The sequence below is a fragment of the Macaca mulatta genome, chromosome 9, assembly GCF_049350105.2.
Source record: "Macaca mulatta isolate MMU2019108-1 chromosome 9, T2T-MMU8v2.0, whole genome shotgun sequence".
Classification (NCBI taxonomy): domain Eukaryota; kingdom Metazoa; phylum Chordata; class Mammalia; order Primates; family Cercopithecidae; genus Macaca; species Macaca mulatta.
The window spans coordinates 32,874,798-32,892,026 of record NC_133414.1 but is presented as its reverse complement, the minus strand read 5'-3'; the positions used below and the strand labels follow the sequence as shown (position 1 = coordinate 32,892,026).

At 36.6% G+C, this 17,229-nt stretch overlaps 1 protein-coding gene across 10 annotated transcripts in view; it reads right to left on the bottom strand.

The window, feature by feature from the left end:
* Positions 1-3,036: 3,036 nt before the first annotated feature.
* The window catches only part of ZEB1 (zinc finger E-box binding homeobox 1), a 184,407-nt gene continuing 170,214 nt past the window's right edge, over positions 3,037-17,229 (bottom strand). For all 10 annotated transcript variants that reach the window (XM_015146760.3, XM_077946171.1, XM_028826141.2 and 7 more), the window contains 3 exons: positions 10,335-12,145; positions 8,174-8,354; positions 3,037-5,579 (listed from right to left, as the gene is read on the bottom strand). In XM_015146760.3, the coding sequence (XP_015002246.3) occupies positions 4,984-5,579; positions 8,174-8,354; positions 10,335-12,145 (2,588 nt within the window). In that variant the 3' untranslated portion in view covers positions 3,037-4,983. The remainder of the gene's footprint in view (positions 5,580-8,173; positions 8,355-10,334; positions 12,146-17,229) is intronic.

Genomic DNA, 17,229 nt, shown 5'->3' with positions numbered 1-17,229 from the left:
TTCAGTAGGTATACTAAATGCATCTTTGACATGGTATTTTAAACTTGTGATGGGTTTATTGGGCTGTAACCCCTGGGAAGAAGCATCTGTAACTGATGTTTGAATGCTTAAAAAGCTTGCACTCCTAGGATAAATCTCACTGGGTCGTCATGTATTTTCCTTTTGATACATGGTTCAAATTGATTTCCTACATGTTGTTAATAATTTTTGTATCCGTGTTTATGAGCAACATCAATGTGTAGATTTGTTTCTTGTAACATCATTGTCTGGTTTTGGTATCAGGTTAACGCTGGCTTTACAGGCTGAAGAGGGAAGTGTTTTCTCCTCTTCAATTTTATAGATGAGTTTGTGTAGAATGGGTACAGTTATCTTCCTTAAATGTTTGGTAGAATTCACCAGTGAAATTGTTCGGGCTGGGAATTTTCTTTTTGGGAAGATTTTTAACTAGAAATGTAATTTCCATTGAAAATAGAAATTTAGGTTATCTATTTCTTCTTGAGTGCGTGTTGGTAGTTTGAGTCAAGAAATATGTCATTTTCATCTAAGTTGACAAATTTACTGGCATAAAGTTCATAATATTTCCTTATAGGCTCTGTAATGATGTGCCTCTCTCAGTCCTGATGTTAGTAATTTGTATCTCTTTTCTCCTTTCCTTGATCTATCTTGGTAGAGGTTTATCAATTTTAGTAATCTTTTAAAAAATAGATTCTGATTTCATTGATTTACTCTATTTTGTTTTCTGTGCCATTGTTATTATTTCCTCTTTCCTGCTTGGTTTGGGTTTAATTTTGTTTTAATTTCTTAAGATGGAAGCTTAGATAAGATTCAATCCTTTATTTTTTCTAATATAAGCATTTAATACTATACATTTTCTTATATTCACTGCTTTTGCTGCAAGCTACAAGTTTTGATATGTTGTATTCACCTTTAGCTCGTATTTTATAATTTAGTTTTAACCACATCTGGGCTAATGTATTGTCAACTTTCCAGTAATTTGGGGGATTTTTGAGATACATTTGATTTACTGATTTCTAGTTTAATTCTTTTGTAGTCAAATAAAATATTTGCAATTCTTTTACATCTGAGAGTTGACTTATGGCCCATAGTATGGTCCCTCTTCATGAACGTACCATGTGTTAGGAAAAAGGTGTGTATTCTGCTATTGTTGAATAGAATGTGAACTAGAGCAGAGGACAATGTTCACATATTGAATGTCCTAATATATTCTCCCACTGATAGGAAGAGATGAAATCTGTTCTAAGGTTACATTTTCATGTCAACATAATCACTGCACTTTAATAGTATCCTTTTCAAAGTTCTTTTTAAGTTTGCACAGATTTGAAAAATCTCATTCCCCATCCATTCTTTTCTACCAGGCTATGAAATGTATATTGGTCTTATATTTTCTAGTCATATGCTTCAAGGCGAAGCTTGAGATACTGTCAACTATTCTCATGTGGGATGTGATCCAGGCTAGATAAGAGCATGAATTTCAGGCTGAACATGGTGGCTCACGCCTATAATCCCAGTACTTTGGGAGGCCTAGGTAGGAAGATTCCTCCAGCCCAGGAGTTCAAGACCAGCCTGGGAAACAGTGAGACTCCCTAACTCTCCAACAAACAAACAAACAAACAAACAAACAAACAAACAAACAAAGACAGGGTGTATGCCTGTTGTCCTAGCTATTCAGGAGGCTGAGGTGGGAGAATCACTTGAGCCCAGGAGGTTTGAGGCTGCAGTGAGCCATGTTCACACCACTGCACTTCAGTCCAGGCAATAGAGCAAGACCCTGTCTCAAAAAAAATAAAAAAAAGATGATGGATTTTGGAGTCAGATAAGCCTATGTTCATATCCTCATTCTGCTACTTAAGATGCATGTGTTCATGGGCACATGGTCTTTATTTGTATTTTTTATGAGGCTTTTGTGAACATTTTGATAGTAGTGAAATACCTGTGCATGGCATGAATAAATAATATATGGCCCTGCTAATATTTTTGTTGTGTGTCATATGAGGGAATACTGGGAAAGGTCCACATACATTTTCCTTCTGAAAACTTCTGGTAATGTGTAAATTCCTTTATTAGCCATTTATCCATACATATCAAGCACTGCCCTCACTGAGCTTTATATTACAGCGTGGATGCCTCCTAAGAGTTTATTCTTAGTTCCTAATCCTTTTCAGTGAATCTGTTTGTTGGTAGCTGCTCTCAGTGACAGGAGAAATCAGGCAACATGGTAACAAGCACCTAGGAATGTGGGGTCCTAGAAAAGGAAGTGAATTCTACAAAAGGAGATCCGACTAGGATTGGTCCTATCACTCCTATTGGAGGTAGTCATGTCCACAAGCCAGCAAATACCTGTGCCATATACCATGAGGTTAAGCACCAGGAAGACACTTAGAAATACACTTTCAAAAAATCAAAATAGTAAGGCAATAGAAAAAGAAGGCATAATTTATTATGTCTATTATGACTAATGTTTAATAAGACTTATAAGAAAATTATTAGGATCATTTAACATATATATTCTGGAATTAGAAGCAAAAAAAGTGAGAACATAGCTGAGCCCCCAAAACATGCAAATTATATTTTTATTCAACAAATATCTGTTGTCCCAACTTGTGCCAGGCACCCTGTTAGGCAGTGAGGAATGAGAGTGACTGTGACAAACGTGGTTCCTGTTCCTAGTGGGGAAGGAATAGAAATAATAGTATCAGAGGTATGATGACAGAAGTGCAGGAGCCGAGAGAGTCCTAAAGGCATCTAAACCCGGGCTTCCCTGAAATGACCTGAAGCATGAGATGTGGAGGATTAAGGATTTCAGGAAGAAGGAGCAACCTGTGAAGAGGTTTTGTCAACTCTGACCTCTCCAGAAACATTTAGCCACAAGAAAAATCCATGATTTAGTGGAGACTGTCTAAAACATTTAGTGTTACCCAAATTCAGCTCAAGATGAATCAAATGCAGGATGACAACGTACCCCATTTCACAATTTTCCAAAGAAAATACTGATAATGATGAAAAGAATGACAGCAGTTCAGGCTTGTTGATGCATTTTATTGTGAGATGGGGGGGAGTCTGGTAAAAAACTAGAAAATGACCATGATGTAACAAGGAACTTAAAAATGAAGAGTCAGATCTGTAACTTACATACATGAATACAGGAACAAATTGGCACAAAATGTTAAACATTGTTCCCAACACTGTTTATAGAAGGTAATCCTAATTTGGCTTACTAAGGAAATGAGAGTTTTATGGTTAGGCTAATTTCTTAATAAAACTGCAGAGCATCATGCTATTAGTCACACAGTGAATTTCAAAATTTAAGTTTTATATTAAAAACTGGGTAAAGGTAAAATGACTTGATTGTAGTTGTAAAACTAATACATTCCCATTTAAGTTCTGTTCTACAGTCCAAGGCAAGTATAAATGTTAACATAACACTGTTAAATCAAATCTCAATGCAGGAGAACCAATTGCATCTCTACTTTAAATCTTATCAACTTTCCAAATTTTCATACTAAAATATATTATTGTATTAATACAAACTACAGTATTATACACTACACTGTGTAATAAATAAAGAAATATAAAAATAAGACACATAAATATAAAAGTTTTCTAAAACTAAAAGTACATATGTCAGTAAGAAGGGTATTAATACTGCCAGGTTTGAAGACATACAGTACAAAAATGTTGCACAGATCTATAAACTAAAAGAAATAAAATAATACTGATAGGTAAAAATCAGCTAATGTTGTTAATAAATTGGGTCCATAATAACTAACATTTGGAAACAGTTATGAGTCAAATAACAATGGCATGTCCATGTCTGAAATGCAAGTACATGGATAAAGCAGATTAGAAAATTTCCCTTTCGTTTCTGTAGAGAAATTCTGAAAGTCAATTAACATAAAATCAATACTGAGGAACTGAAGGGATGAAATATCCCAGTGTTTCAGTTTCTCTGACAGAGTCAGTGGTTTTAAGTTTTATTTGGGAATTTTGATACAACAAACAAATCAACAAATGCTAGTTATTGTAGGCCACACATTGGATGAAGGCGGGTTAGAGCCTTGAAAATACTGAGAAATGGCACTTACAGCACACAGGTCTTGCTTAAGGCCAAAGGAGATACAAAGCTTCATGTCATATCCTTCATATGTTACCACATATTCAAACACAATCACAAACACTGATTCTGACGATTTTGCTGTCCTTACCAGATTAACACTGTTAGTCCCTGCAATCAGAACTCAATGGCAATCTTTTGAACTCCATTTTAAACCACATGAGTAAGAAAATTCAGTTCTTCTATCAGCTGCTTTCTTAAGGCTAACAATACACTTTAAATGATAATACGCTCTACTAAGACATCTAAATATTAGAAATTACTACCTTCTAGATTGAATTTATAAAAGGTAGTTAGCACGGGTTGGAACTACATTATACTTCTCTGTGAAGGGAATTTTGTAGTGCAGAAGTTCTCACATTTTAAAAAACATAATAAAATACTGAAGCGGATTTAGCATATGTTTACCAATAAAAAATTATAAAATTTCTCCCAATTGTACAGCTTAAGAATAAACCAACATAAGAGTGATAATTAATACTGATAAAACAATGCCAGATGCATATCTAATTAATCAGCTTCCTTTAACCTCTCATATCGTTGCTCTCTGAGTCATTAAGGTTTTCTCATCTGCTGCATGTTACAAACTTGTTCCTAACTTTGAAAACTGCATGAAAAATTACTAGGTCTGAGGTTCAGGCACACCCGGATTTATTTTGTGTGTGTGTGTGTGTGTGTGTGTGTGTGTGTGTGTGTGTGTGTTTTTGTATTTTGTATTTTTTTAGTTTTTACTTTACACAGTAGTGAACAGGAATCACAGCATACAGGTTACTGTGTTTCCATGAAAAGCAAGGATAATATTGAACAAAATTCATTATCAATTAGAATTTATTTTCCTTCTAGAAAAACGATCAGGCTTCATTTGTCTTTTCTTCAGACACTTGCTCACTACTCTCGCTTACTTTTTGTCCTAAGCTGCTTGCTTGACTTTCAGCCCTGTCATCCTTCATCAGACCTTCAGGTTTTGCTGCTTCTCCCTCATTCTCTGCATCTTCTACCTCTTCTTCTTCCGCTTCTTCCTCCTCCTCCTCCTCCTCTTCCTCATCCCCTTGTGGTTTTTCACATTCTTTTTCTTCCTGCAATTCTTCCATCTCTTTATCCTCCTCCTCTTCCTCTTTTTCACTGTCTTCATCGTCTTCCCTTGTCAAACTCTCTCTCTCGTCCGAGTCGCCCTGTGAGGGAGATGCCCTGGCACCCACATGCTCATTCGAGAGGATTTCAGGCCCTGCCTCTTCCTGCTCTGTGCTGTCACGTTCTTCCGCTTCTCTCTTACAGTAGGAGTAGCGATGATTCATGTGTTGAGAATAAGACCCAGAGTGTGAGAAGCGCTTTCCACATTTGTCACATTGATAGGGCTTTTCTCCAGAATGTAATCGCATGTGTTCAATCAAATGATGTTTGTGTTTAAATGCCTTTTTACAGATTCCACACTCATGAGGTCTTTTACCTGCAAAATAAGAATTCTGTTAAATAAAATGGTGGTATTCAGCAAATAAAATCCTTACATGGTTTTTGGGGTACTTCAGGTTGTAGAAAGGGGAGGGTTGTTAGTTTCATTTTAAAAATATTTCCAGGTCCCAAACTCTTTGCAATATAATACTGCAATTTGTTCTTTGCATTAAAAAAGTAGTGCTCTACACTCTGCTGTGCAGTTGATTAGGTCAATGGGAGCTACATGAGATTGAAATGCCAAAAATACAAGCATCATGACGGCGAGGTGGAAAATGGGCCAAGTGCAGCTGGGAGTAGATGTCTGGTAGTGAGTGAGCACGGTGAGGGCAGGCAGGGACAGACGTGCTGCTCACCTTGTGTTCTTCATTATCACTACCAGTAAGGTCCCTAAAAAGTCATTTTTTTTTTCCTAGTCACAAGCTCTGCCCCCAATGAAATTTTAATGTTTACGATATACTTTTTATATATGATAAAACTCATAAATATACATTGTATATGCTGAGCTTCTTTAGAAAACCACAGCCATTGTAGTATCTCAGACTTTTTTGCCCCCTAAGAAACAAGTTTTGGCCCGTGAGGGCAATACTGCCCCTCCTGAGAACGCATGGGCTAGAGGAGTATTGCTGCGCAGACACGAAAAGGACTGGCAACAGATCACAGTCAGGATCGAGAATGTCCAATGTCAGAGCTATCAAGCAGGTAACACTAACAAATGCAGAAATGATTTTTAATTTTAGAAACAGTGTAGTTTTTCATATATATTTTTCACTTTGATAATTGCTAATATTTAACTTTGCCTGAAGAGGAAGGGGATTTTCTAACTTTTCTTAGATCTCTGAGAACCAGAGGACTGAGTTACAAGGGGCTGGTTTTGAGAGGTGTGACTTTCTGTTATATAACACTAGTTTTTAGCTCCAAGAACCTCCCAAGTGTCACTGTATGAATCCACAGATTGAAGAAGGAAAAAACAATTTTATCTTTTCTCACAAGAGTAAAAAATACACTGAAACAGTTTAAGAATATGAAAGATAAATATGGATACTGTAGTCATAATGGCTGGTAGTGGGGGCAGGGAAGAGCGGGTAGGGGATTAAAGAGCTCAGGATGAATCCAGCCCCTTTTACAGCAACCCATGTTAGAGAGACACAGGACCGTGCTGGAGCCAGTTTGTACTGGCTGGAGAGTCTACTGCTAAATTTTCAGGAATTCTGCAAGCTGATTGATATCACATTCAAGTTTGAAATCCACCATGATCGGAGTATTTATGCCGCAAAAAGCTGCAAACACCACAAATCAGGGCTTCCTCACCCTTCAGAGAACCAGGTGTTAAAATTTATCAGTACTTCACTGATGGAAGGAATGAAATAGGCCGGGAGTTGGCAACTATTTTCCGTAAAGGGTAGTGAGTATTAAAAGGCTTTGCAGGCCAAATGGTCTGTGTAGCAGCTTCTCAATCCTGCCATTGTAGAACAGCATGAAAGGTGACATAGACAAAATGTAAATGAATGGGCGATGCTGTCTTCCAACTCATTTTATTTAGGGACGCTGATATTTGACTTTCACATAATTTTCGTCAGTCATAAATACTCTTTTCATCTTTTTCAATCATTTAAAAATGTAAAAACAAAAACAAAAACGACCATTCTTACCTCACAGGCCTTAGAAAAACATGGGTATGCTTGCCTTTGGCCTGTGTGCTATAGTTGCCATCCCTGAGTCAATCTAAGGAGGCATATTTTGTGGCAGAATTACAGGATCTCAGAATTACAGGATCTTAGAATCTTCTAGTCCAACCTCTTAGGCAGAACTTCTTACTTAAAACAAAAGATCTTGACTTGCCAGGACAGCTTGCTGCACACTTACGAAGAAGCAGCTTTTTCTTTTATGAAGCCAGATCCTGTCTTCCTATGACTTTAGTCCACTGGTCTCATATTTTTTATTAATGGATACTATGTACTGTTTTTATTAATATAGCATAAGTTTGCATTAAATGAATGTGGACGTAATAAATGCTGTGTCAGCTTAAAGGAATTAAGTCATGGAAAAAAAAAACAACAACAAAAAACAGATGAAGCAAAAAACCAAAAGGCCCAGACCTTAAGTACTAGGTAGAAGTGGGCAAACAGGTGAAAATGGCCAGATCAGAGAAGTAAAAAATAAGAAAATTAACTCTGGGTTGAGCGTGGTGGCTCATGCCTGTAATCCCAGCACTTTGGGAGGCCGAGGTGGGTAGATGGCTTGAGCTCATTAGTTCAAGACTAGCCTGGGCAACATGGCAAAACCTGTCTATATAAAAATTGGCTGGGTGCAGTCGTATGTGCCTATAGTCCCAGCTACTGAGGAGGCTGAGATGAAAGGATGGCTTGGGCCCAGGAGACGGAGGTTGCAGTGAGCTGAGATGAAGACTGCGTGCCACTGCACTCCAGCCTGGGTGACTAGAGCCAGACCTTGTCTCAAAATAAAATTAAAAAAAAAAAAAAAAAAAAAAAGAAGAAGAAAGAAAATTCTAAAACTTTAGTTTTTAATTTTGCATCTTCCAGTATATCATATCATGGACACTTTTGAATATGTTTGTGTTCACTGACATACCTGTGTGTTCATATTTATGTCTCAATAATGAACTACTCTTTTGGAATATCTTATCACACAAGTCACAAGCATACATTCCATTTTCTGTCTTCCGCATTTTCTTTTTGGGTGGTGTAGAATCAGAGTCATTCTGATCCTCTACATTTGATACTCCTTCTGAGCTAGTATCTTGTCTTTCATCCTAGAGGAAGAAAGGTGTGAGAAAATTTAATTTAACATTAAAAGATAAACAAGAGATATACATAAAAGTATGAGATAAAGAACTACTTTAACTTATACTTTTATACTTTCAAGGACTTGACCAAAGCAAGTACACTGATCCTCACTGCACATGCGCCCCAAGGGTGGGACCAGATCACAGGTGGAGGTGACAAGGACAAGAGTGAGGTTGGGGATAACACGGTCAAAACTATAGCAAAGACATATACTCAACTGGTACTGGAAAGAAAGCAAGGACACCCAAAAGAAAACATGTAAAATATATAGTAACAGAGTTTATCTGGTTTCATGTAAATCATTACTTTACGAGAAATTTGCAGGTTTTAACTTATTAGTTTGCTAATTAATCACTCATTACTACCTGCATCAGTTGCCTTCATTTTTTCATTCTGGGTTTCACTAAGCAAAAGTTAACATTCTATTTTTAAAACCTGGTCTTTCAATTGTATCCTCCAGAACTTCAGGGTTCTTTAACCTCCACGGTCTCTTTGAAAAGAGAGGTGTGCTCTACCACTTGTCTAAGGAGCAAGATGGAAAAACAATGCAGGAGGGTCTTTTTAACAGAAATAATTGCTAGTCAAAATGAACCTTTAGAATTCCAGGGCGATAAAAAGAAACTCCAGGCAGTCTCATGGAGATAATTTTGGGCAGCACGTTCTTATGTAAGCCGAATAACCCTGCAGGGAGCCTGTTGTGGAACTGGGTCCCCTAAGATCTTTCTACCTTATCTAGAGTGTTCCATGCCATTGCCTCAAACCCACAAATTTTCTAAAAGTTGAAGGTTTTTCACAATATTTCCTATGGCTTTATGAGGCAAGAGAAGTGCAGCCATTTGTTCCTGTCACTTGTGAGTGGCCCCGGTGCTGAAGTAACTTGACTATCACCGCTATTTGATCTAGTCACGTGACATGTGATTCTATATGAAATGCTAAGGATGGCTCTTTTTCTATTCAAAGGCATTCAAAGTGTTCTGTACACTAAAAATTTAGAGGAATTCAATGATCATGTAAGAAATTTTTTTCAAGAGTTATCACAAATACAGGAAACCCAATCAGTAGCAATATTTAAGGGAAAAGCAGCAAATACACGTTTGAGCAGGATATTGAAATTATTATACTTACAGAAAATATTTGCATAAAATATCAAATTTGTCTCTAGTATTCATTTGATTCCATCAGAAATTGATGGAAAAAATGGGAAAACATCAACATCAGTGACATGGAAAAAGTCTGGACAATGAGGCATACAATAGCTCTATCCAAAACTATTGTGGGTTTTGGGGTAAGACCAGTTCAAGGGTTCTTCCTGGACAGAATAAACACTGTTCTCGTAAACACTAGTGATAGTTAAGGAGGAAAATGCATACATATTTTTAGGTTCACAGCCACACTTCCTCATATACATTATGACTGAACACTGTTTATGCACAGTTCATAAAATGATCAGTAAATTCACAAGATACGTTCTTTGTATACTTCATTCCTGTTTAATTAAAACCTTTTATAAACAGATGTATTAGTATATAAAAGTGATAGATAAGTTTGCCTGGTATGAACCTGTGAATGGGAACATATTTTCATTTATTAATGACCATAATCAAGGCAGAAACTATTACTAATTCAGGAATTTAGCTATACAAACAGAAACCCAATTAGTGAGTATTTCAATTTTGTTTTTTTATTTCTAACTTCAAACAGGTTTTTAGCTGAGACTTATAAATCATCTTTCACAATAGCATAGCATTCCAAACTTCAAGCTGGTAACAATACCCTGGATTAGCAAACAACCAACTGAAGACATCACACCAGAAAAGTTAAAGCAGACATTGATCCTTTTAAAAATGACCTAGTTGGCTCTACAGGACTGATATTTATTAGACAAACTTAATTGAAATTAATCAAATAGCATTTTACTAGCCAGGTTCAGGATTGGGGGTTTTTACCTGATTTCCATTTGGCTGGATCACTTTCAAGGGTGGTTCTTGGACTGCAGGGCTGACTGTAGTTGAGTATGTGTATGCCACCTGGGGAATCAGAATCGTTTGCTTATTGGCAGCTAGTGCTCGTAAGCATGGAACACTGTTCTGGTCAGCAATGGCCACGATTGTGGGTAACTGGGCAGTGACTGTAGGTATAGCGATATTTATGGGGTTGGCACTTGGTGGGATTACATTTACAACTGGTTCTGAGTCTGTAACACAACTGTCCTTTTGTGGCTCCTTTTTTGCGCAAGACAAGTTCAAGGGTTCTTCCTGGACAGAATAAACACTGTTCTGGTAAACACTAGTGATAGTTGACCTTTCTAATAATTCTCCCTGTTGCTTTGGTAGTGAAAGATCAAGAGGTTCTACTTGTGGCTCTTCTTGTGCACCCTCAGCTGTGTACAAGTAACCCTGTGTATTTCTGGATGAGGAAAGGTTTAGAGGTGATGGGGATGGTGTACTACTTCTGGAACCATTGGTGGTTGATCCCACTGGTAAAACTGGGGAGTTAGTCATCTTCAAAGGACTTTGTAGGTTTACTGTGCTGTCCTGGGGTTCATTTGCATTTGCAGATTGAGGCTGATCATTGTTCTTGGAAGGGATATTTACTTTGCCTGGTTCAGGAGAAGATGGTTCAGAAGACTGCACTGAAATCTGTCCAGCTTGCATCTTTTCAAACCACTTTTTTACTACATCCAGTGGTAGGTTTACTGAATCAGCAATTTTTGAGAGCTCTTCTGCACTTGGTTGTGCATTCAAAGCATAATATGCTTTTAGGAGAGACAAGAGGTTCTTTAAAGGTGGCTGACTGGGAGATAAATTGCCATCTCCAGTAGCTGATGAAACAGAGGACTCAGGTTTCTCAGCTTCTGCTGCAGGGAGTGGAGGAGGCTGAGTAGGCTGCTTTAGGTCATAGTGCTTTAATTCTGGAAGTGCATTAATATCTCCTGGACAATCATCACACAGAAGACAAGTGCTATCATTCACCCCCCCTTCAAAGCTTTTGTCCTTCTCAGACTTAACAGTAAGATCTTCTGGTAACTTTTCACTTTTACAACTGTTTGTAGCAACTGGATTTTCTTTTTTTAAATTTTGAGGAACAACTTGAAGTTGGCTAGGCTGCTCAAGACTATAGTTGATGATAATTTTGGTTGTTCCATCTTGATCAACCAAAGGAAGACTGATGGCTGAAATAACAGAATGGCCACCTTGTTGTATGGGTGAAGCATTGATTGTTTCTTGTTCTTTGGATGCAAGACTGGCTTGATTATTCTCCAACACTTGTCGTATTACATTACCATCTACTGCCACTTTAAGTACATTCTGAATATCACTTAAATTGATACTTATGGGAGACACCAAACCAACTGTTGGCAGAACAACAGCTTGCACCACGCCCTGAGGAGAACTGGTTGCCTGTAATGGGCCACCACCAGTGAAAACCCCATTTTGTAAAGGGGTTGAACAGTTGATTCCTGAAGCAACCACTATGGGTTTGAATTCATAATCCACAGGTTCAGTTTTAATTTGGTTAACAGAAAGCTGTTCCTGAAGGGGTTTATTCTCTATCTTTTGCCGTATCTGTGGTCGTGTGGGGCTGCCTGGTGATGCTGAAAGAGACGGTGAAGAACACTGAGATGTCTTGAGTCCTGTTCTTGGTCGCCCATTCACAGGTATCAAGCTGATACATTTCTTACTGCTTATGTGTGAGCTATAGGAGCCAGAATGGGAAAAGCGTTTCTTGCAGTTTGGGCATTCATATGGCTTTTCTCCTAAACAAACAAAAAAATTATATTCACTGAATTATTACATATAAATTTTTATGTATCCTCATTTCCCTAAAACAAGCGATATCGATTTTAAAAAGAAGACTGCCATGCATGCTTGTGAGAGAATTTTATTTAGAATCATCCTTTTAGCTTCAAAACCTATATAAATGTGATGAATGCTAGTAACTTAGTCTCAGGTACATGTCCTGCTAACCAATCATGGAATCTTCGCAGCATATGTGTATAATATTTCTGCCAACCTTTGTAACTTCAAATAATTCTCAAGTACCAAAGGTAATTACATTCTACTCTTTCAAGTATGTTTTTTCTTATTCCGTTTCACCAACCTATATCATTTTCTATATTTTACTTTATTCAACAATCTGTAGGAGAAACATTAAAGAAAAATAAGTAAAATGTTCCTTATGACTTAACAAGTATGAATATCTATCTTTGATTAATAAAAATTCCTGTACCCATAGGGCTTCCTTGAAAATAGTTTTTCCCTAATGGGAGGAAAACTTTAAATATAAGATATTCTATAAGCATTGGCTTATTAAACTGGAATGTATATACCCCCAGGATAAACACTGTAGTGGGTATCAAAGCATCTTGGAGTTTCAATTTTAGTGACAGTGGGTATGATAAAACATTATTTTTATACTAAAACAGAGAAAAACACATTTGTGTGACTTGCTAGGAAAAGCCATGCACTGTCAAAGTAGCCTTGGCTTGCAGAGGCTTCCCTCAAGCTGCTTCACTAGACTCTGTAGGGTACAAGGCATTTATTCTCCTTGGCTGTTAGGGACACTTTGGTAGAAAATTTTGAAAGCACTGAGCTAAATGGAATATTTTCCTACAAACCTAATATTTCCTTTGAGTTTTAAGTTATAGTTATAGTTCGCTAATTTATAATTTAAAGGTTACAGACTTCTCCAGTAAGGCAGAAGCCTCTGAGGCTTGTTTGCCATTTATCCCTTGCACCCATCAAAGCACAGGTTGCAAAGATGCTCATTAAACCTTTTTTGGATGAATGAATGCCTAATTGTTGAATGATGAGATGTGATGAGATGTGATGTCTACTAAGTATGAAAATAAAACTCTCCACCTCCTGTTCTTTTTAAGAATTAAAATGAAAGCAGTGAGGAAGTCAACTTAAGCCCTACTAACAATAGCTTCAATAGTAACTTCAATGCTAAAATGTGTTTAAAATGTGAGTTATATTTTCTAATAAATATGATTATTTGAAGAATCAAAAATAAGAATTGGAAGAGATTTAAGAAGCCCTGTAGTACAGCCTCCTTTTCAATGAAGAGTTCATTTCATATCATTCTTGACACTAGCTCATCTCTGCTTGAGCTTCTTTAATAAAAGGGGAGTTAGGTCCTGCTGGACAGCCCTGCACAAGAGGGTCCTGTCTGGTTCTGCTGAGGTCCATGGATTTGGGTTCCAATCCTGGCTCTATCACATACTATTTTCTTAAGCTTTCCAAGCCTTAGTTTTTCAATGTGCAAATGCAGATACATTCTCATTGGACTGTCATAGGGGTCATATGAGATTATATAGCAAAACTCTTAGTATGCTCTCAACAAATGCTAGTCACTTTTTAAAAAGGCAATTCTACCAAGAGACAGGCTGAGTTTCAGCCAAAGTCGGCTTGCTATGATGCCTAGTTCCCTATCCTAGTTTGTCCTTCTGATGCCACACAGAACAAGTGTAACTTTTCTTCTCAAGTCAAACCTTCAAATGGATCAAGAGCTGCTTTATGTATTCTTAAACTTCTCTTATGTAGGTTAAATATAGCTAGGTCCTTCAAACATTCTGCACAGGATGTGGTTTTTAGAACCCTTACCTGCTTGTTAACCCACCTCTGGAGATTCTCCAATTTATCAATATTTTTCCAATGCGATGCCTGGAATAGGATTCAATTCTCAAAATACATCAGACAAAAGTTTCCAGTGGGGGTAAAACAAGGAATATACTCTAGTATATCTCTATTTTAACACTTTTAATTACTTGATAACATTTTTACATGAACTACATGCTTATTTTCCTTCTAGAGACACAGACTTCTAGATAATACAGACTATTTCATTTTTTAAAACAGGGAGACAGAGAAGAATGGTAGGTGAGGGAATGACTATGGGTCAGGATGACTACATCACAGCCCTAGCTTTGCCATGTACTACCTGAGTGACCCTGGACAAGTTAATTAAGTCCTCTGAGCCTCAATTTTCTCATTAGTAAAAAGAAGAAAATAATAAAATCTACTGCATAGGTTTATCCTGTGGACTATATGAATGAATGCATACAAATAACTAACATGTGGCTGTACATAGCTAAGGGTCCAATAAGTGCTAGTTATCATTATTATTGTTAAAAATTATCTTGATATTTTATCATTGCCAGAAAGAAGTTTACACAACAATTATTCTAAAGCTAAAGTCACTATATTTGTTATAAAACTCCTTGTTTCTAGCTTCATAGCTTTATAGTTTATAGCTTAGGCATATCACCTAATTTATCTATTGAGGTTAGGGTTTACAAATAGTTTAGCCTGAAGGTTACATCAGGAAGTTTTACTACTCAACGTTTGGTATGCTATGTATAATGACTTTTTTTTTTTTTTTAATGGCTGAGGTGGGTGTTTGGCTGCATCTGATATAAAAATTTTCCAGGCAAAAATTACTAAGACCACGGAAAATTATTTTTGGGGGTGGATCACAGCCATGTGCAGGTGTTCTTTTGTCTCTAATCTGAGTGGAGGTCTGGTGGCCTTTTCCTCATGAGAGCTCAATTCCTACGTGAAGAATCAACTAATTATCAACACACATGGTTCGGCATAGGGTCATGATCAAAATTTTTTGGGTACCAGTATTTAGCAACAATATAGGAAATTTTAGGGGGTATAATTTTGGATCCTGATTCTTAACATCTTTTAAAAGTCATGTGAAAAGAAAGTTATGGAGGTTTCCTAAAGGATATTCAGCTCATCCATTATTAGATACTCCAAGCAGAACTTTTCAAACTAATTGTGGTGAATGACCGATTGGTTTTGTTTGGTTCTTTTTTAAGTTTCCAATCTACTGTGGACCAATATTTTATAAAATATAGTAAAATGTCTCAAAGTCTTGGTATAATAAATGCTAAATGCTTACTCTCATTTTCTGTACTTATCTCTTCAAGAATGAGTAACACATGGTTTGCGACTGGTACCAATCCTGAGCTGACACTTTGGGTAGCCTTTGCTCAAAAATCTTCTCTTGGAATAAACCAGACCATCAGAGAGCTGTGTACTTGAACTGTATCTACGTGGTCACCCTGGAGCAATGCTTTTCCTAAATCGCACTTTGGTGATCTATGACTGGCTTCTATTGAATAATCTGATTTAAAAAAGAAACCCTATCAAATTCTCTGCTGTGTTATTTTAAGAATATTTCTGAGGATTACATAACTTCTGTTTTGTTCTTTTCTCTTTATGTTGTTCCAAGGAATAACATTTTCTATGGACTTGGTATCAGGAAGGAGTAGTCCTTTTTCTAGCAACTGATCTTTTTTTTTTACTTACAGACACCCTGGGTCTTGGTTACTGATTGTCGTTTTCTTACTTCCTAAACCTTAGAGCTTAATTTGTGGTCTACTTCCAGCATACGTATGGCATTTCTCAGCATTCATTTTTTCCCCCACCATTTACTTCATGTTAGTCTTTCTTAATTTTTCTTACATATTTTTAAATTAAAATTACTTGCTATGGTAAAGGTATACAAGCTTCACATTCGATGTTTCAAAAACAAGACAGAAATAAGTACATAATGAGTGGACAGTGCAGAGTACAGTGGGAGCTTTGTGTTCCATGATCTGGCCTAAATTTGCATTAGCTTTTGAGCAGTAGCAGCATACATTCAGCTCATATTAAGCTCTGGGCCATTCAAATTTACTACTTGATTGAGACTGATTTTTAAATACCAATGCTTAACTTTCAACTTCTTACTTCTAGACCAGTATTTCAATCCTTGTTCTGATTTATACTTCCCAACTTTGTATTATTTATAGATCTGATAAATTTTCCTCTACGACTGCACTATGACAAAATGAATATGACTCATTATATACATGAATCTTACTGTTAGCTTTATCTTCCTTCCTCTGCCCTGATTTCAACATTTAAAAATCCCTCTTGAAATTAGCTATATCTCTATTAACAACTTTAAATCATCTCTGGTAAGAAGGTAGGTTGTTAAAATATATTATTATTGATAAAAACTGTTCAATAGCATAGGAGCTAAGAAATAGGATATTGTGGCAGGCTGCAAAAGACAACCTCTACTTTTTAGAAACATTAATCAATGTGTGAAAATAAATGTTTTGGTAAGGATCTTGGTTTGAGCATTTTCAAGTGGTAACTTCAGCACATTTAACACTGAGGGTTAGCTTTAATGAGCAATACAGTAAAACTTTTAGAAATGCAGTTCCAAAATAAAACATAAATATCACCAACTACGCTTCACAAAGCTATCCAACTATACTTTTTTTGTAAGAAGATGTTTGTAAAATGTAAATGTCAATACATAATTTTCACAAAATAAGCAATGTGTGAGCACCCATAATTTCCCATTCATGGTTAATAATTTTTGCATTAAAATTATTTAAATCTAAAATAACATATCAAAATTTATTAGATGAACAGATTTCATAGCGCATCATGGGATGCTAGAGAGTTTTCCTTTTGTGCTTTTGTTCAAGTAGAGTCTCCAAAGAAATGTAAACATAGCTCTCTGTTTACTCTGAGTTCCTAAAATAGACACAACACTTTCATCACATAATAGTATTAACCTTGCAAGTAATATAGAGAATGACATGGAATAGACAGGTGAAGATGGTGGGTGAGCACATTTTTCTTTTAGATTCTCATTAATGCTGTAATCCTTTCACCCCCTCTCATTGCCTCCATATCATCTCTCCAATATTTTCTAATCTTGAGTTCCATTTCTACTTCTCTCAAATAAAGGACATCCTTCACTTCCCTATTTTCTTGTGCAAATCGTATCTGTATACTCTTTTCCATTCCCCTGTTAATTGTGCAAAGG